This window comes from Gambusia affinis, linkage group LG09, assembly GCF_019740435.1.
Source record: "Gambusia affinis linkage group LG09, SWU_Gaff_1.0, whole genome shotgun sequence".
NCBI classification, from domain to species: Eukaryota; Metazoa; Chordata; class Actinopteri; order Cyprinodontiformes; family Poeciliidae; genus Gambusia; species Gambusia affinis.
Genome location: NC_057876.1, coordinates 14,466,906 through 14,487,443, shown reverse-complemented (window position 1 = coordinate 14,487,443; position 20,538 = coordinate 14,466,906). Strand labels below are relative to the sequence as shown.

The 20,538-nt window shown below is 38.5% G+C and overlaps 1 protein-coding gene across 27 annotated transcripts in view; it reads right to left on the bottom strand.

The window, feature by feature from the left end:
* Positions 1 to 1,746: 1,746 nt before the first annotated feature.
* The window catches only part of LOC122836606 (protocadherin alpha-C2-like), a 189,162-nt gene continuing 170,370 nt past the window's right edge, over positions 1,747 to 20,538 (bottom strand). For 26 of the 27 annotated variants that reach the window (XM_044126265.1, XM_044126263.1, XM_044126264.1 and 23 more), the window contains 3 exons: positions 14,529 to 14,593; positions 11,629 to 11,714; positions 1,747 to 4,838 (listed from right to left, as the gene is read on the bottom strand). In XM_044126265.1, coding sequence (XP_043982200.1) covers positions 4,525 to 4,838; positions 11,629 to 11,714; positions 14,529 to 14,593 — 465 coding nt within the window. In that variant the 3' untranslated portion in view covers positions 1,747 to 4,524. Of the gene's footprint in view, positions 4,839 to 11,628; positions 11,715 to 14,528; positions 14,594 to 17,307; positions 20,240 to 20,538 lie in introns of those variants that run through there. The other variant, XM_044126244.1, reaches the window with a different exon arrangement.

The window sequence follows — 20,538 nt, the reverse complement described above, 5'->3', positions numbered from 1 at the left end:
AGATGATGGTTTTGCTGACTCACTGCAGCTGGCAACATCCCCAGTCAACTCAAGCCCTAAGACAAAAACTATTTACCACGTGTGTTTCAGTGTGAAATGACTGGAGAAACCAGCCATAGATATATTTATCTGTTTTTAATACATTTTAGTTACATTTAATTTAAAATGACTGCTGCCTTAATGATTCATGGTCTTCTAGTTGACTCCCTATTGTAGGAGTAAAGAATGGACTCCTGTAACATACATATGAGCTACATATTGTTTTGAATTAACCTTTGTTTTGTCTATGAATTCCCAACATATAAAATCTTTAAAGAAGTGTCAATTGCTTTGCAGCATTAGTGTGCTTATTCAGTAATCTGAGATATATAAAAAAAAAAAAATTGCTATGAAAACAAAGCACTGGAGGCTGCTTTCATAATGTTTGTTTCTTAGCTTATTTTCATAGTACATAGAAAATTCAGAAGGACCAGCACTCATTTTGTTAGTGCTCTTGGGAGTAAGTAACTGGAGGCATTTTGAATGTGTGGGTGTTATTTATTTATTTATTTATTGATTTATTTAAGTGTTTCACTTCTGTGGATTTGCTGCTCTTACAGCCAAAACATCAAGCTACGAGTGTGAATGTTTAGTAGGAGATTAGAAGTGAACGTAATCAGTGAAGTGCTTTCTCTGCCATTTGTCAAAGCCACACCCTTGACCCCATCAGGGAGTCTCACAAACTCAGTATGCCCATGTTTGGCACATATACATGGCTGTTACTATAGAAACCATTCCCCAAATAGCTGTAGCCATGGAAACACCTTTCCTGTCTCCATCAGGGTACAAATAGAAAATGCAGCCTTTTTTTTCAGCAGTTCTGTTAACATGAACTCTTGAACCTTCTTTATCATGCTCTCCACTCTCTGGATGAAAAATGAAAGTCAAAACTGTAAGGGAGACTTATCTGTCTTAATAGGATTTAAGAGCAGAAGGAGTATTACATATTGGATGAAGCGTCAGGCTAAAGAAAAGCCTAAAGAATGATTACTACCTATTTTTTCACTTGTAGAAAGCAAATAAATCTGCTAGGTGCCACGGATTCAACTTACCTACAAGAAGCTTTTAAGCTGTATGCTAGAGTGACTAATTAAAAAATATTGATTATCAAGCTTTCATTTCTCTCGAGACCTTCATGAGTAATGCCTCTCTCATTTGATTAACTATTTCCTTCAAACCTACCCACTGAGACACTATAAATCTATTTAGCCACTCTATTAAATTATTGTATGTCTGGAAGCTTCGTTTTCATGCGGGACTGTTTGGACCATCTGCGACAAGGCTCTCAGAAAGGACAGGCTGAGCTGTGTAGATCATTGTGTGCGTGTGTGTTTCATCTCTGCAGGGTGATATCCTTTCTGGCTGCTTGTTAGTCCACAAAAGGAAGTGTGACATGAAAGTGTGTGATAGAAGAGTGCAGCCCGAAGACAGTTTTGACAGCTTGTCAGCCTTGCTCATCAAAATAAAATGAACTCTTTCTCTGTTTTACTCATCCATTTCTTTCCTCCACTAACCTGGACCTAAATCTAAAAACAAAAAGCATTCCTTCTGAAAGTATTTTGAATATTTAATTATGTTTTTCAATATGATAAAATCTCGGCCCAACGTTCCCATAAACTGCACTTGGAAAAACCACAGAACCATGCACACAGTAGGACAAAACAGTCTTCCATAAACATCCCCAAAACAACAAATCCGAATGTACGCTTAAGAAAGAAAATTTTATTTGTGATTTTTAAACCAAACACATTACCACTGTATCCATTTAGGTAAAATAAAAAGTCTGAAAAATAAATGAAAGAAATGAAATTCACTACTTTTCACTGTTACAATTGATGAGAAGGTGTACAAAAAAAGTTTCACAACATATCTCTGCTAGTCCACTCAGGACAGCACACTGCCACCATAGTTCACCACCATACATTGGGAAAGAATGACAGCATGAACACTCACTAAACACAAGAATATACTAACATATAGTCTTTTTTTTCACAGGATTTTTTTCTTCCATTTTTTTTAATAATGAGAGTGAAAGGGAAGTGATAGCTCTTCATAGAATCATACATATTTCAGTTACAATAATACAGAGTTAAATCGTCATGTCAAAGCCAGAGACAGAGTGATTTTTTTTTTTTGTTCGCTTTTTTAAGCTTTTTTTGTTTTGTTTTTTTGCTTTGCTTGTCTTGAAACGCAAAACCACTGTTGGAAAAAGAGAGAAAATGAACTTGCAGTTGAAAGGTATCACACTATATCATTTACAAATACCTAAAGAGGGTTAGTGGATGCCGTAAAACGTCTGTGGAGTGTGAACGTTGTGGATGCTTGGGAGCGACAGCAGTACATACAGATATTTCCTGTGCGATTAATGAAGAAAATAAAATAATAATACAAAAGAATAAAATCAGAGCAATCTATCTATCTATATATATATTTCTCTATATAGTGTTTGTTTCCGTAGAGCAGTACATGCAGCAGCCACTTAATGGAGTGACGTCATACTGAGCCGCAAAAACTTTTGGGACGTGGCAACAAGTTACAGGCAACGGGAGGGTAACCAACAGAAGCAGGTCTTGAGGCACATCAGTGCCCCTTTTCAAAAACTGTCTGTGAGAAGGTTGGTGGGATAAAGCTCAGGGAAAAAACCCCTGTGTGCCCAATATTTCTCAAGTTTCAAGAGCTACTGTTCAATCTATGTTCAGTCTACGATACATTTACAGCGTACATAGAAGCTAGTATGTGACTTAATGTTCCTAAACAATCAACTTGGTGAATTTATTCTTTTTTTTCTTAATCGGTCCTTATTTCATCACATTTCTTAACAGTCGCTGTAATCAGCCCTTATCCCACCATACCTCCTCTTGAGATTATCTACAAACAGGAAATGAACCACATACCGTAGTTTACACAAGTAAAAAGCACTGAACCATTTTGCACTTCAGAGGCACCTGCCACGGGTTCAGGGTGCAAAGCCCTGTTTGGTTCTCCCTGGGCCTCGTCCGCATTACTCCAGGCTGTTCTCAGCACACCACAATGTTCAGAGCAGGCCACCAGAGCAAGGGGTCGAGTGGGTGTCTGAGGACAACAGTGAGGTGGGCGTATAAAGCATAAAGCAGTTAAAGCTATGAAGAAAAATAAACACGGGTATTATTGAATCTCTTTAAAGAACAAAAAAAGACATTTCACACATTATACAGGAGAAGCAGTCAACATGATGGGCAATGAGCAAAATAAAAAGTGATTTTCAGTAAAATTTGGTTTTGTGGCGGCTGGGAACAAATACAAGCAGGCGATCATCTGTAAACTCAAGGTGTCAGGTAAGGATTGGTTGCTACCAAACATTCAAAGCAGAAAGCGTTTAGCCGTTGCTGCAAAAAGGAGGAGAAAAAGTGATATCAAAATTTCTCCAAATACTCTGTAAGGTATCGTCAGAGTCCACCATATAAAGCCACCTCAGCTGCACTCAACCCTCTGTGATGCTCAGGAGAATGTGAAGCATCTCCCCATTTTCTCTCCATATCTTCCAGTGGTCTCTGTCCTCCTCAGTTGGGATTCTTGCAGAAGATAAAGCTCTTTGTGCACTCTCCAAGCAAAGATAGAGCTATTGCAAATGGTTCTTCTTCCATCCTGAGAGAGTTGAAGTACAGCTGCACTCTCAGAAGTGAGTGTGCAGGGCAAAGAATTTGCAGTGTCCAGTTTTCAGCCAGTCTTTTCTCTTATGTTTTCTCTCACTCGTTCTTCCCAGGCCTCAGGTGCTTCCTGTGTCAATTGTCTCATGGGTAATAAGTTGCTGTTTGCACGTTTGGATGTGTTAGTGTGCGCGCATGTGGTTTCATTGAGATTTAAGGGAACACTGTTGGTAATTACCAGTGAATCTGCAGCAGTGCCAGTTTAGCCTTTAGTTTCAGTGACTCTTGTTTGTGCTATTTACAAGTAGAGTGTGTCCAGCTCCAGACTGCATGCATCTGTGTCAATCTTTTCACACTTTCCTCTTTTTTTTCCTTGGCTGGCACAGCTTTATGTTGTTTTTGTTCAATGTACTGGTCTCTTCGATTAGAGAATTCTTTACACATTGTCGTTGGGGAGGGGATAAGACAGAGGTGCCAACGTGCCCAGTGGGTTAAAGGAGAAAAGAAGAACAACACAAGGAAAAGAATTGTACTTACATTATCCAAAAAGATAATAAAAGTAGACTCAGGGTGCATAGGCACATTGGGGTATGGAGAGGAAGAAACAATCATTTTCTTTTTTTTTTTAAATCATTAATTCTATAAAGGCAAGATAAATAATTTACATCAGTATTTAACTGAAGATAAACTATATCTTGGTAAGGCCAAAATCATAACAGAAAAAGCTTTGAAACTTTATCAGCAATAATGAATAATGGTATAAAATATTCTCTTTTTACCCAGTGAACTTTGGTTGGTACCTCTGTTTTAACAGAACCCTTTTCTTCTTAGCCATTTTCTGCATTTTCTGCTCCCTGTTTTACTCATCACCATCATCCTTGCCTTTATCCTTCTTATCTTTCTTCTCCTTTTCCTTCTTCTTCTTCTTCTTTTTCTTGGCCTCCTCCTTTTTCCCGAAAGTGATGAAGTCGCTCTTGTCGTCCTCTCCTCCCTGGTTCTGTCTGATGGAAATTATGGCTGGGGAGCCAGGAATAATGAATGCTTCTGGAGGAACGTCTCCAGGCTTCAGGTGCTGTGGGGGCGCTCCGGGACCACCGGGGCCATAACGAAAGTGCCAGCTGTTGCTGTCTACGCCGGCACCCATAGGTGGGGAAACCTCTCCTCCTTCACCATCTAAAAGAGAAACACAGAGAGATTAAAGATTAGCTTCAAATCTAATGAAATCAAAGATTTGACGTACATAAATTCTTCTAAATTTTATGACTGAATGAGATGCTTGATATTATCAAGCATCTCATTTATGTGTTTTACAAATTCAGTACAGCCTCTTGCTATTTTAAATAAGTAACAAGCGTCTCATATTACTACATTTTTTATTTCCTCCTTGAACTGAACACAAGTTAAATCTCAGTGCCTTGCTACATATGCTTGTAAGAGACAATCTCAGTGGGTCATCACTTAATCATATGCTACAAGTTAAATGAAAGTCAAAGAAGAAAAAGGCATGACACATTCATAAAATCAAAGTCAACTCAGTCCAACTCTAATTAAAATTCACAGATTTTCACAATCTGTAGACTTTAGCACTAACAATGTGTACTGTTTGAGGAGGGAAGAGATTAAATGAATGGATGAAAGACTCGAGTCAAAAGCTACTATTCCAATCAACTCTTTACACACACCCATCATGAATGACATTAACTTTCACATTTTAATAGTTTGAATTGTTTTTTGTCAGGATGAACTAAAAATAAACAAAACTTAAGTGGATGTTGAAGTCTGATTTATTTTTAGACTTGCATCAATGTCCCTTATCAAGAAAATTACACACACTGGGAAAAAAAAACAACAACAACAATTTAGCAGTTAAAACTGTAGATTTTCAGCATGCCTACAGTCATGGCCATTTAAGAAGCTTAATGTTAGCCTGCTTTATCCATTCACAAACCAGTTTTGGTTTACGTTGTACTGTTGGATCTCACAAATGTTTAACAATGTTCAGTTTTCATTATTTAATCTGTCCATCTTTTGCATTGCAGTAATTACCAGCAAGACACCCTATGCTCAACGTGTCACAGATGCAGACATGAATAAAAACCAGAATGTTTTAAACTATGTGTTAGAATTGTGATGATGTTCTGGGTTTGTGCAGCTCATCAAAGTTCTCCTTGTTGGTAAATGAAAGACTCAAAGAAATCCTGCAACTCTTCTGATTTCTGTTTTGGTTATTCTTTTTAGCAAACAAATATTGCCTATAATTTATCTTGTTAAATTATTTTTTCAGCATTCTATTTCTGGTGAATGCATCTTGTTTATTTACAAACTTAACTGATGGGCCACATGAGGAATATGTCTTTTCTCTTTAAGAAAATACCCCCAAAAAACCACTCACAAAACCTAAATTTGTACGTATAAAAAAATAGAAAAAATCTGAAAAGTCTAATGTGCAAAGAGATACATAATTTTTAGTCATATAAGAATCTTATCAGTATTTAGAGTGAAAATACCATAACCAAAACGCAGTGTGCTTCAGCAAACAGAATGTTGCAGCCATTTTGCTTTACTCTGCAAAGCAATGACCTACTTGCCATCGTTTCCTCACATACACTCTTTGCTTCTCTGATTCCTTTCCTGAGCTGTTACCAAAGGGGAGATTAACTGAGGACAGATCCAGTCAAGCTGAAAAGAAATCATGTCTGGTAAAAGACAACTAGCCTACTCAGAGTATATGAGCGTCTGAATTTTATTTTTCCATTATCCTTAGCCACAGAACATAATAATACAACTGAAGATTTGTTGTATAAGTGAAATAAACATTTGAAAGGGGCATTTCTTTAGGAACTGGCGATAAACTTTGTGCATTGATTTTAATATTCCAACAACTAAGAGTGCATACGGTGCACTGATGGAATATTTATCAAAAACAAAACAGAAAAAAACAGATTCTTAACATTTATATACTGTGACAGAAACAGTCACATTGTTTCTTTTTCCTTTTGGCAGAGAAAAATTTCCCATTTGACTTCCTCACTAGGCAGCTTCTGAAATTGAAAAAAAACTTTAAAAATAAGCAAATAAAAGCAAAGACCAAACAGATCAAGCCCAAAAGGAATAAATGAGAGCGCCTAATAAAAAAATACTGGTGAGTTGTTTCTCTAAAGCCTCCATTTTGTTGGTTCTAAAATAATACCTGTCTAACTCAGAGTGAAAACTTGATGAGACAGTGGTGCCTATGTGCAACCTCGCACTAATAAACTTAATTACAGCCCAGAGAGTGATGAGTCACGATGAAAGCAGACAGATGGAACAGGTAAGGCAGACAAGAGTAACACTGCATTGTTTTATTCTCATTTAAGTAAATAAGGAAAAATATGAAATCTGTACAACATTCTGAATATAGTGATATGTATTGTTGTTTATGTTTTATCAACAAATACTGACATAAAGATTGCCTTCCTTTCAGGTTTATTCAATTTATTTCTAGCTCTCCTGAAGGTAATAAAATCCGCTCGTCCAGCATTGTTCCAAAGCAAAGCACCTTCCTTTATCCTGGACTGATGTTTTGCAGAATCCCTCCCTTTCCTTCTACCTCTTCTTTTCCTTGACCTTTTATCTAATCTAGCGTGAAAAACATTGTAAACCAACACCCATTCCTTTGAGTAATTGATGCAGCTCTTAATTATATCTATCAGTGTTAGTGATAACGTTAATATGATCTCGGATTAAACTGCTTGCCCATCAGCCATAACCATCAAGTACATTAGAGACACTGACAGTAACGTATTTCATGGTTATAAGGGTTACTTCTCTCTGTACATGTGCTGTCTGAACATTTTAACCCTGCTGCCTAAAGAGCTGTAAAGCCCCATTACATTACTGCTTGTGATATTTTCTGCATGTTCACTCTCTGCATTTTTACTTCTGAAGTCATCAGTCAAGCTTCTTCTTGTGTCAATGTCCCTTTATTCTTTTTGTGCCTCCAGTGGGTTTTCACAGCCACTCAAATCACCCAAGCTCCATTTTGCCACATCTACTTTATTCATCGGCTTGTCTTGCCCTACCATCAGCCAGTTGGACAGTTGCACAAAGGACTGCAGCGCAGTGTTACATAACATCCTAAGGAGGAGGAGGAAGAGGGGCCATGAGGAGCGTAGATGCAGATAAAAATGGTGATGCCTAACACAAAACTAAAGCATAGAAGAGAAGAGAAGAAAAAGGAAGATCTCCTGGATGCGATTCTTCACATATCAATCCTGCAGAGGGACCACGCCTATTTTTAGAGGGTATATTTTAACCTGCTGTGCAGCGAATGACTGTATTCAAAGAACAAAAATAGGACGTTGCTATCATCTCAATCACACGTTGTTACATTTTACTTTATGGCGCAGTGTCTGTGTGAATTAACATGTATTCTCAAATCTGAACAGAAAAAAAGAGAGATGTGACTGATGGCAAACATCTTCATGATAGTGTCTGGTGCTAAGGCTAAACATGTGTGTAGAATATTAGGTGTGTTCCTGGTTAGGTTTCTTGTTAGTTTCATCATATCAACATTATATTGCCCAGATAGCCCATATAGCAGATGGTTGATACAAACTTTAAAAGTATAGATACTGCTCTGACATTCTGCATCTTCATGCAGATTTGAAAGTGTGTGTCTTTGTACATCTCAACATTGTTGCAGTGACAAAAAGCAGAGTGAAAAAAGCTTTTATAACTTAGTGACACAAAGGAGGTGAGAACTGGCAAGAATTTTAAAGGCAATGGCAGCAGAGAACCAAACAAAGCTAACAGCAAAAAGGAAATGACCCAGCTAAAAATAGGAAGCAGATGGGCTGAAAGTATTCAAAATAGTTAAATATCCCAGATTGTTTCTCTTCTCTACCTCACCTTTCTGAATGAGCCAAAAGGTTTCCCCTTATATCGACAATGACTGAGAGAGTACTGCAGCCCAGAAGTATCCACAATTAAATTTAAATTTACTCCTCCTTTTTATTCACAAAACATTCATGATGAGTTTAAGAAACTAAATGTAACATACTGCAATAATGGATAGTCCATAAATTTAATGGCTCAGATAGCATAGCTTCAAGCCTCTCAAAGTGCAAAATACAGCACGATTTTTGTCTCAGTTTCCGCTCGTCATTTGGACAGTTTTTGCTGTCAACACCAATAAAAACTGCCTGTCTCTGCACCAGTGGTTATGGTGAATGTGTCACTATGTGTGTGTAATGCTCGAGGATGATACGGGAAACAGTGAACCTGCATCCATATCTGCAGTACACCACCACCCCAATGAAAGTAGGTCACTCTACTTCTACCAACTCCTCTCCCTCTTTCAACAACTTTCACCTCAAATGAAAGAGGCAATGTTTTGAGCTTTTTTATCTCTACTCTTTCTCGTCCGTTTGCTTATTCAGTCTTGTCTTTCATGTAGTGCTTGTTTGTTATTCCTCACAATTCCCCTTCTTGGAGATCTTCTTTTGCACCGTGCCATATGTTTGCACCCCCATCTTATACACACCCACCGCTATTTCCTCCCACTCCTGTCAATATCAGGGGCCATGAATGGTTGCCATGGAAACAATGTCTTCCTGTGAAGCAGTAGGACATTGGTAGGAGCCATGGTGACAGTGCTTATGCTGATGGAGAATAATGCTCGAAGCTCTCTCACTCCCTCTCACCACTGTCTGGTCCAACCACACTCCCCTAGCAACAGCAGCCTCATTCAGCCTCCCCTCTTTATTGCCGACTATGTCTCAGTCAATCAGTGTGATTTAGTCATTGTCACTCCTTCTCAAACCCTCATTACTAATTCAATATTGCTTAAAGTGTTCTTTATTTCAAATCATTTGCCTTGCAAGTCATCCATTTAACACCCCATCTTTCTTGCCTCTTCCAATCTCACAATAGAAGTCTTTCTATTTTTATTTCAGTTCTACACAAAAAACCCACATCAGTTTGTTTCAGCAGCAGATTTGTGAATTAGAGGGGCAGACAAGGTGATGACACACAAGGAGTGATGAACAGCTAGGAAGGGTGACTTGAACACAAGCCTAGCCCTGGTTTTCCTAATGTGGCTGTGTTAATCTGGGCGTGGGCTGTGCACCATCTGTCACAACAGGAGCAGCACAAAGCAAGCAGACAAAACACTTGGACTCACAGGCGGTCAAATATAGGGACATACATGTGAAATACAAGGCATTGAGTGCAAATTCAATGATCTGATTCAAAGTCAGAAGAGCGAAAACATGGGCGTTGTCGGCTGTCGAAGTCTCACAGTGAAGAGACACCACACCGCCGGCACTGCACCCATCCTGAAACAATGGCTTCAAAGAAACAAAACCTTAAAGACAAGAGGCTACCTGATAAACAGCGGGATTTAGCTGTAAATAGCACTTTAACTATGAAAGTTCAGATTAACTCAACCCATCCATTTTCCAGATATGATGAAAGAGAATTGAGATGAACTCCAGTAGATAAGTCAATCTTTTGATCATCAGAAGAGCAGAGCTAGAATTTTCTATTTCTTATTACTATCACTACGAACCCTGGAGCCTTTGTTTGTCACACCCTAAAATTTATATTAAAGCTAAGGTAACCTTCAGTTATTTCTATTCATAGCATGGCCAACAACAAGATAAAGAGGGGGCAGGCAGCCCTTGGGTTCAAATGGTTAAAATGGCACAGGATGTCGTCTCTAACTGCGACAGCCAGATGAGACCACCTAAAGTCCGTGCAAGCTGATCTCATAGCCACTGATCTGCCCTAAGGACGTCACTGCTGTCTGTTGTGTCCTCTCCCTCTTTCTTGTCTGTTTTTGCTCTCCATTTTGTCCCTCACATTTTGAAGTGCCTGCAAGCTGTAAGTTCTCAGCTAAGGCAAGAAATCAATGGCTTAGCAGAGGAGGCTGTTTGTACGCAAGTGTGGATGGGAGGAGACAATCGCTAGCTTGTCTGATATGTCTGCGTACGTAGTTCACAGCCTCCTATCTAAAATGGAGATCAGGTTAGGCCAGCTTCCTAATTATGTCCAATAATCTCCCAATCAATACCAAATGTTGGCATCCTGACAAATTTATGACTTTTTTTTCCATTTGCATTATTTTAATTTTTTTCTCCAACACTAATCTTTTTTTATTATTTAAGTTTTAATCCTTCTTCATCACACTTTTATGTCTGTATTAGCAAAGATAAAAACTAAGTTCTCTGTAAGAGAGTTAATGCATATAACAACACAGCCTATTTTTCATCACAAATATTGGTAAGGAGAACTGGATGTGTCAAGGTTTTTAGACTAAGTTACATGTGCAAGGGTATTCACAGCTGGGTGACAAATGAATATGAACTCCCTGTGTTTTCAAAATTGTTCCTGGCATTATTTTAAAATAATTATTTATCTTTATTAAGCCCTTTTCTAGCCAAATTATGATAACATTTAAATATTCTATCTTTATCTGAATGTAAATGACAATCTATTTTGTTTTCCAGAGCAAATTCTAAAAATATGTAATTTTTTTCTGGAAATAACCAATCATTAAAACGGAGAGCAGATGCTTTAGGTTCTGTCTGCACAATAATCAGTCCTGCCAATGAACTATTTATGAAAAAGGATTGAAGAAAAAACTACTTTTTCTAAAGCAGTGTGGAGAAAGGACAGTGCACGTCCTGCAGGAGTGAGACAAGGCAAGGGCAAGTTGAGGGAATCTCAAATGCAGTGTCATAGTAATTTAATTATTATTTTTAGTTTGCTAAGTTATTGGATAATCTGCAGGTATGAATAAATAATTATCTTAAATTGTTGCTATGAGATTTTGGACTCGTCAAACAAAAAATATTTAAACTAATCAGTGCTGCCAACATGAAGACTAGAGTAGGTCTATGTGTGTTGTATTTTTTAACTCCACCAAACAGTTCTTCAGTGGTTTACACTCTAAGGTGAAAATAACTTAACAGATTCTTACCAGCAGCACTCGATGCAGTGGGCCAGTTTTGTACCAGGACTCCCTGAGCTCCCTGCATGACTGCAGACTCTTCCATGTGGACTGAACTAAAAGACAAACGGCACATTAACATATTAAAAATTAGAAAGGTATTGCGATACATAAACTATGCTTTATGCTCCTCAAAATTAAAGGGGATCAATAAAGAGACAGCTATCCCAAACGTAACACTGAATTACGTGAACAAAACAAAACTTTGCAAATAAAAAGCTTTCCCCGTAACTAAATAAATAATCCATGCTGACGAAATTGTAAAGTCTTGATGGTACTTTTCCTTTAACTCTGGGAATTATGGGTACAGATGGTCATTTTTGCATTTTCACACCCAGTCTGAGTAATTTTGCACCCTCCTTCTACTGAACACACAGGCATAAAAAAGAGGGCTGCTGCAAACTAAAGCTATCTTTATCTTGACAATGATCATGTTGTTTGGCTAAGATAATAAGAGTTTTAGATAATATCGCTTCCTGCTTTTTCACCTGATCACTATAATAATAAAAAAAAAAAAGTGTAGAAATACATTTCATATTAATGTAAAACGTATATGGTGCATTATAATTTTCCAATGATGGAGGCTGCACTTCTATGACAGACTCCTGGTTAGATGAGGTGCAGTGAATTCGGACAGACGGACAGACAGACAGACAGACAGACAGAAAGACAGACAGATTGATCTCAAAGCAAAGGGGGCTGACTACTTGCAGATGATGCCTTTTAGATTTATGTATTTCCCAAGTAAAATTAAAAACAAGGATAACTTTCTTCCTCTTCACAAATATTTACTACTCTTGGTTGATTACAAAGATACATTGACATTTCTGGTTATAACATAACCAAATGTGAGAAAGTGTCTGGTGAGCGAATATTTATATAACACGTTGTACCATTTTTCCTATTTGCTAATCCCACTTTCATCAGTTTTAATCACTGATCATGTGAATCTTACTTTTTGTCAGAGTAGTGTTAAATTACCCTATAAATAAATTTGATAAATTTAATACGGTTTTACTCAAATACACTAAGTCTCATGAGTGTCATCAGTAATCGTAAAGGAATTTCAACAACTTTGATGCCAACATATAAACTTACAATATCCTCCCAAACACATCAGAGGGCACATATAAAAATTTCCTGAATTAGATGCAAATAGATAAACGATTTATTTGAACTCTTCTTCATTTCACACACAGAATCATCCCATAAGATGTTCAGATTTTCAGACTGTACCACACTGTTAACACATCATAATCAAAGCACAACAACCTGAAAATGTGAGGATTATCTGAACATCCATATTTCTGAGTAAATGCTTTATATGTATGTGATTTAAGCACTACAGTAAACACTACAGTAATTTGTTTGCACCCAACTACCACAATGTATTTTAAACACTTACATGTGCTTTACTTATTATATGGGTGGGAGGAAGAATTTTATTATTTAGGGTATCTTTAAGATATCCATAAATAAATGAATATATTTAAAAGTGATTGATTTAACTATTATGAGTTTTGATAATAACATTGTTTGTAATTATTGTGCCATGATGTCAGAATGACCCTTCATTTGGTTTCCAGAGTTCTAGGTGATATTTCCACCTAACAACCTGTCCTTCATGCATCACTGATCATCTCTCTGTTTGCTCTTCCCTCCTGTCTCTCCTCCATCTGTGTAAGAAACATATAGTCTGCCATTCCAAAATGAATTTATATTTTATGTTCAAGAAATAAATTTCAAGTTATTTATGTAATTTTATATATATATATATATATATATATATATATATATATATATATATATATATATATATATATATATATAAATTAGGTCTCAGGGTTAAAATTGTTGACTTACAGAAAAAGAAATCACTTCAGATATTTTTTTTTACTAATATTCCCTGTTTTTCAGAAACAAAAATCTGCATAAATATTTAAATTTAGCTGTTTTATAACCTAAATGGCAAAAGCAAAGCCCCCCCTTTTCTCTTAAAGTAGTTATCATAGCTGAACAAGAGCAACAATACAGATATGTAATTAAATCAAAAATAAAATATATATATGTTTATTTCAGTGAATAAACATGCTTTGCCTGCAACCACATGAGACATTAAGAGAGAGCTGGCTACATTCTTTGAAGGCATTTCATTATTTTGCCTTTTAGGTGCAAAAATTGGAACTGGCATGTCATTTTACATTTTTCTTAAGTGAAAGATTAATCTTCAGTGGTCAGAATTTATCAAGATGTAAGAAAAGAAAACACATATACTATTATTATTAAATGAATTGCACATTTATGCCATCGAAAACAAACCACAACAGGGTGCCAAAAATTGGCAGTGGTCTTACTATTTTAAATTAAATTCTTGGTTTTACCTAAAGTAGGATGTTGAACTCAGGTCAAGACTGTCTGAGCACACGTTTGCTTATGAACAAAAGTTTCCTGAGACTGTTTATAAAAAGAGATTTGTCACCATAAAATTATCATTTGTGCTTTTCTTTTTTTGGTTGTTGTTATTTTTGCTTGCAGGATGAAACAACTCATCTATAGTTCTATAAATGAACTTTGCATAATCTGGATAGGATATTAGTAAAATAATTTTTGAAGATTCCCGACCCCATTAGGGACAAGGGTGAACAGAAAATGGATGGATGGATGGATGGATGAATTTTTGAAGATTATTTTGAAGATTATTTAACAGAGACTCGATGGTCACTTACTAAGGGTGAAAATGCAAATTTTTAACTCAAAGTCTGAATTAAACAACAATGTTTTTACATCAATTATGAAATTAGACTGGGACTATAATGAACGGGGTGAATGTGAAATACTTAGAGGAAAGAAACAGAAAATATGATGCTTACCTCTGCATTACACCACCTGCTCTCAGGGAGGCTGAGTATCTCCAGTCCGAATTAGGTGCCTTGGGCTGCAAGAGAGAATGGAAGGAATTGAGTCTTAAGTACAGGCAAAAGCCAATACCATCTCATTAATAAATCATGGTGAGAGCTGCTGATGAATGTGTGCCACACACACACACACACACACACACACAATCAAGCAGTGGCAGCTTTCTTCAGCCTTTGAAAAGAAAGGAAAAAAAAATGACTTTGAAAAATTTTACTTCAGCACTCAAACCAACCAGGTGTTGGGTCACAGGAAAATGCAAATAAAATATATTCATCCAGTATGAATCCTTTCAGCATGGCACAACCCTTCAAAAACAGCATTACTGCAAATCTTCCCTGGAAATCATTTGAAGTTAGGCCAACAGAACTACACAAATACAGAAATGCAAAAATCTGGCTAAAAATGTATGAAATCCAAACATATTTGACATTGATATTTATTCATATCTGCTTATTAATGCCTCTCTTATCCAGACTTCTCTTTCTATTCTTTGATTATTTTGCTGCATATTCCTCACCACCTTTACTCTGGTATTTGCTTTCACATCTATGCTGAACAAAACCTTAAATTTCACTCTCACACAGTTCACCGGAAAATGTAGTAAATGTCTCCATGGAAACTATACAGAACCATGTCTATATTTTACTTCCTGCCCACCATTCTCCTGCCATCTTAATTTAGTGAAGGTCACAGGGAAAAGGAAGGTGAGGGGGAGGGAGCAAGAGGAACATATTTTTGGCATCATATTCAGACAGTTCTATGAAGGACAGCTTGGGAAAAAATTGGTTTGAAGCATTCTAAAATCTATCCCTTACATCTAAGAATTGTAAAAGAAAACTCTAACAAAAATTGCTTAATCATGATGAAATATTATGCTTGAAGGGAAGCAAAAGAGGATGCTAATCCAACCATATCACAAAGATGAGATTGCATTTTCTCCCTTCTTAACCTTCAGAAAGATAAAATGATGCCATATTTCCCCAGTTTGGTCATGCAGTTCATGGGAGACCCATTTGCAATCTCATTTCCTTTCAAATTTGACAGATGTTCACTTTCTGCTACAGCCGCATTGACCCCCATGAGTCCGCAGTCCACATTCATCACACTCTGAATTCAATATTTGGTTTAATGAGAAAGACCTGTTTTTCATCTCCTGTGGCAATTCAAAGGAGCAGGTTGACAGAGACACAGGACACTGCAGGATGTCTAGATGCCAGGAACTGAAGGCACTACGTGATTAGATGAAAACAGCCACTGATCTTCAAGCAATCAGTGCAAGGATCAATGGTTTAGACGAGGGACCAAGATATTAGTGTGGACAATATTCACACAGTCAGAGGAAACCTTTTACATTTCCCTCCAATCACAGCAAGCAACAACAAACAACCAGTTCAAAATAGGACCAGATTGTTCGCAAAATGGGACTAAACGGCTTTGTTTGCTCTTTTGTTGCACTGAAGTGGCCAAAGGGAGATTAGTCTGTTTGGCCGTATGGTGTTTATGGGGGTAAACAGAATTGCACAAACAATAAAGCACAAACATCTGGAACATAAACATGTCTGCAGTTTACTGTGCACCCAGGGGAAAACTGGAAAATTAACTCTTCACACAGGAAAGCCAAACAGGAATTACTACCAAAAAACAGAAAGATCTGAGGGAAAACTAAATAAAAATATGCTGTCCACATAAATATTTAAATAGATTCCCATGGGCTTTGGAATATTCCTATCCTTGCACTGTCTTCTATGAATTGGGTGATCAAAAACTTTGAGTTTTGCTAGCCTTTTTCTTGCCATCTCTTCAATTCTCGCCTCTCTGAGTGAAAGTTCCTTCCATGGATACAGAGCTCACACCTCTGCTTTCAGCACTGTGTCCAATCACCTTTTATCCCCCACCTCATCGGCTTCGAAACAGCCAATCCTCTCACAGAGCCAACAAAAAACATTGCAGCTATTTAATTACACAGCAAGTGCAAACATGACTGGCATTTAATGAGGAGCAGGTCAGAGTATAGCAGCACAATAACCTTTATGCTTTCTTTACTGGTTTTAAGATATTTCTTCTTCACATATATCTCTTCCTCCACTGGTAGAAATATTGTTTTATAATGTGTTTTGCAAAATAAATAAATAAATAAATAAATAAATAAACGACATAATGGAGCATTTTGATTCATCAATGAAATGTACATGCTGAAAAGTGCAATGAAACAAGACCTCACACTATATCTTTGCATTTTTTATCAATTTCTCAAACATTTTGACTTTTCAGTAGCAGAGAGCTGTATGACAGGAAGAGAAGATTTGCTACTGTGAACTGGGTGAACCGGTTGCAGCCATCACTGTACTATTTTCCATTCTTTACAGAGAGATAATATCCAGCACCATCTAAATTCAGTTTAATATTGTGGTATGTGTGAAAAAACACAAAGTATGTTTTAACAGGTCTACTTTCCAGCTTCCCAGAAAAGCATCCACTTAATCCCTAAAATATGTCCAGCATTAATGATCCCATATATAAGACGTCAAGAATCATAACTAATTTATATGGTCACATATTTGCAATAAAATTATGTGCCCTCTGCCATTTTGGTGAGCACTATGAATTAGTTTGGGAAAACACAAGGAATAAAACAAATAAAACTTAAATAGAAGAAATTAACATCTTAAAACTTCAAGAATAAATGCAAAGTCATACATAACCACATCTAAAACATCACACCAGACAACACACCTGTATGGCAGTTGCATCTGGCATACTGAGGCGCCGCACAAATATCTGGCTCTGTCCGCTGTGGCTGGTGACATAGCCTGAGCCCCAGGTGCCACTGTGCGGCCTTCCCGTGTTGTAGAACATAAAAGTGTCACTTCCTGATGTGGCGGTCAAGCACGTCTTATAACAGTACGTTTTGGTCAAAGACCCATTTCCTCTCACTTCAATATAATGCGGCTCCACTTTGAGGTCCCGGCGCAGAGCCACATTGATGTTTTGTTGCACTCCTCCAGCTCCTCCACCACCACCACCTGCAGCCCTTGCTCCACCTCCACCTGCTGAGGTGCCACCCTCCGGCATGTTCTTCTGGGATACACAACACGGGGAGCAGGAACCAGTCTGGCTACAGTAGGCATGACATCGCACAATGGCAAGAACAAAGACAGTGACCAGAAATACAAAGGTCGTGGCACACAGGGCTATGATGAGGTAGAGAGTGACGGGTGAAAACATTAGCGGGCTGTCAGGCCTAACAATCTGTTTTGGATCAGGGGTGAACTTCGGAGGAAGGTCCATCACGTGCACATGGATGGTGGTGGTTGAGGAAAGCGGTGGTATGCCGTGGTCTCGAACCAGGACAGTCAGAACAAAGGTAGTAGAGTTGTCTTCCATGACTCGCCTGGTGGTGCGGATCTCACCTGTGTACTCATGAACTTTAAAAAGGTCTAGGTCTTTGTTGGTCTGGTACAAGGTATAAAACAGCCAGGCATTCTGTCCTGCATCACCATCCCATGCAGTCACCTTGCTGACTAAGAGGCCGGCTTCAGCATTTTTCATGAGCGTTCCATTTGCAGGTGGATAGACAATCCTAGGAACATGATCATTCTGATCCATAATGTAAACATATACTGTGGCCACACGGCTAAGGGGAGGCACGCCGTTGTCCTGGGCTTTAATCTGAAAGTGAAACTCTCTAAGCTTTTCAAAGTCAAAGGCTTGCAGGGCATAGGCCTCACCTGTGTCAGGTTTGATGCTAACATAGCTGGCTACAGGAATCCCATGATTGTTGTCATTAAGGACAGTATAAATAATGCGTGCATTTTCTGCATCATCAGCATCCATGGCCTTAACAACACAAAGAGATGCCCCAGGAGCATTGTTCTCTGTAATATAGACAGTATATGATGTCTGCTCAAAACGAGGTGGGTTATCATTAACATCTGCAACATCTACCCTGAAGCTCATTTGAGATGATAGTGGTGGAGTGCCCTCATCCACAGCATTGACTGTAACATTGTATGATGAGATAGTTTCCCTGTCCAGGAAAGCAGATGTGACCACAGTGTAGTGGTTTCTGAAGGATTTAATCTTAAAAGGCAAGTTGGGCATGATCTCTAGGGATACCTGTTTGTTTTGTCCAGAATCTGCATCATTAACACTAATCAAAGCCACCACTGTGTCTGCCCGTGCATCCTCACGCACAGGGCTGGATAGTGAAGACAGTACAATCTCAGGAATGTTATCATTGACATCCAACACTTCTACGACTACTTTACAGTGTGCTGCAACAGGAGCTGGGCCTTTGTCCATTGCTTGTATGTACATTTCATACGTTTTAGTCTCCTCATAATCTATATTATTTCTTACCCTGATCTCCCCTGTGTTTGTGTCCATAGAAAACACCTGTCTGACTCTTTCAGGTGTGTAGCTACTAAAAGAATAAAACACTTCTCCGTTTGAGCCCTCATCTGGGTCTGTTGCATTTAACTTAATCAAAAGTGTCCCATTTGGAGAGTTCTCAGGCACTTTGACTTTATACACTGAACTGTTAAACTTAGGCACATTGTCATTGGCATCAAGGATACGGACATTGATTTTGGCCGAGCCAGTTCGCTGTGGAGTGCCTCCATCTATTGCTGTCAGAATAAGTTGATGAGAGGGCATCTGCTCCCGGTCAAAGGGCTTTTTGAGGATTAGCTCAATTTGATTATTGTTGGAGGAAGGTTTAATGGAGTCCAAAGTGAGGTGGTCGTTTGGAATAAGTCGGTAATGTTTCACGGAGTTGGACCCCTCATCTGCATCTTGAGCTCCCTCGATGTGAAACCGCGACCCGGTGAGAGCAGACTCTGACACCTCAAGCTGGTATTCATCTCGAGGGAACTGAGGTTCGTTGTCGTTTACGTCCAATATCTCCACCTCCACGTTGTGCACTTCCAGCGGGTTCTCCAACACCACCTCCAGGTTACGTGAACAGGTACCACTGAATTCACAAACTGTTTCCCGGTCAATTCGGTCACTCACCACCAGCTTTCCGGTTTTGTGGTTTATTGTGAAATATTTCCGCCCACTGTCCGACGTGATTTTGATGCGTCGAGTGGAAACTTTTCTCAGATCCAGACCCAAATCCTGGACAATGTCACCGACTGATGCCCCGTTCTCCAGCTCCTCTGGAATGGAGTATCGGATTTGTGCGTTTATAAGGCCACTTAACATGAACGTCACCACACAGAAATAGCTAAATATATTCTCCATTACTCTGTAACAGCATCGTACCGACCCAGCCATCGCAGGCGGGCAGAATTTGCAGACGGTTCGGAGAAATCTTTCCGCCTTTTCAGGTTGCTGCGGGTCCCCACCCGCCTCATCAAAAACAGAGTCCGTGCATAACTCCGACAGTGCGGGATAAACACCGTATCCTCTGTGATGCATGCATGAAGGAAAGATTTTCCACTGCGTCCATGTTTTCCTCGTCGGTCTGGTTAATGTTTTGAATTGCTCTATCTCTCCTGGAAGGTTGTCTCCTTTCCTCAGATATCGCTATTGGTCTCTCTCTCCCTCCCTCTCTGCCTTTTTTTCTCTCTCTCTCCTTATGTTTCTCTCTGCCTGGATGTGGTGGTGATGCTGTCCGTGGGCAAAGAGGGAGGGAGCGCCACTCGTTTAAATGCAACTGGCTGCATCTCAGCACCTCCGATCAAACAGCATATAACAAGATAAATGTTTAATTTTTTTTTAATTCTTCGCCTCAGTTTATATGAATAAGAATGTAAATAGAACCGCAGTTGACACCACCATAATGTAAAATATTTTTAAGGCAAAAATAAAGAACGTTTTTTTTTTCTCTCCTCTTGTCAGCGCCACCGCCCTTTTTTTGAGCCGAGGAAAACTGATTTATGTGCAGCCATCATCAGACTCCCTTGCTGAGGCAAATTAACAATTACTCAGGAGCAAGGCAAACGGAGCAACAAATCCTTT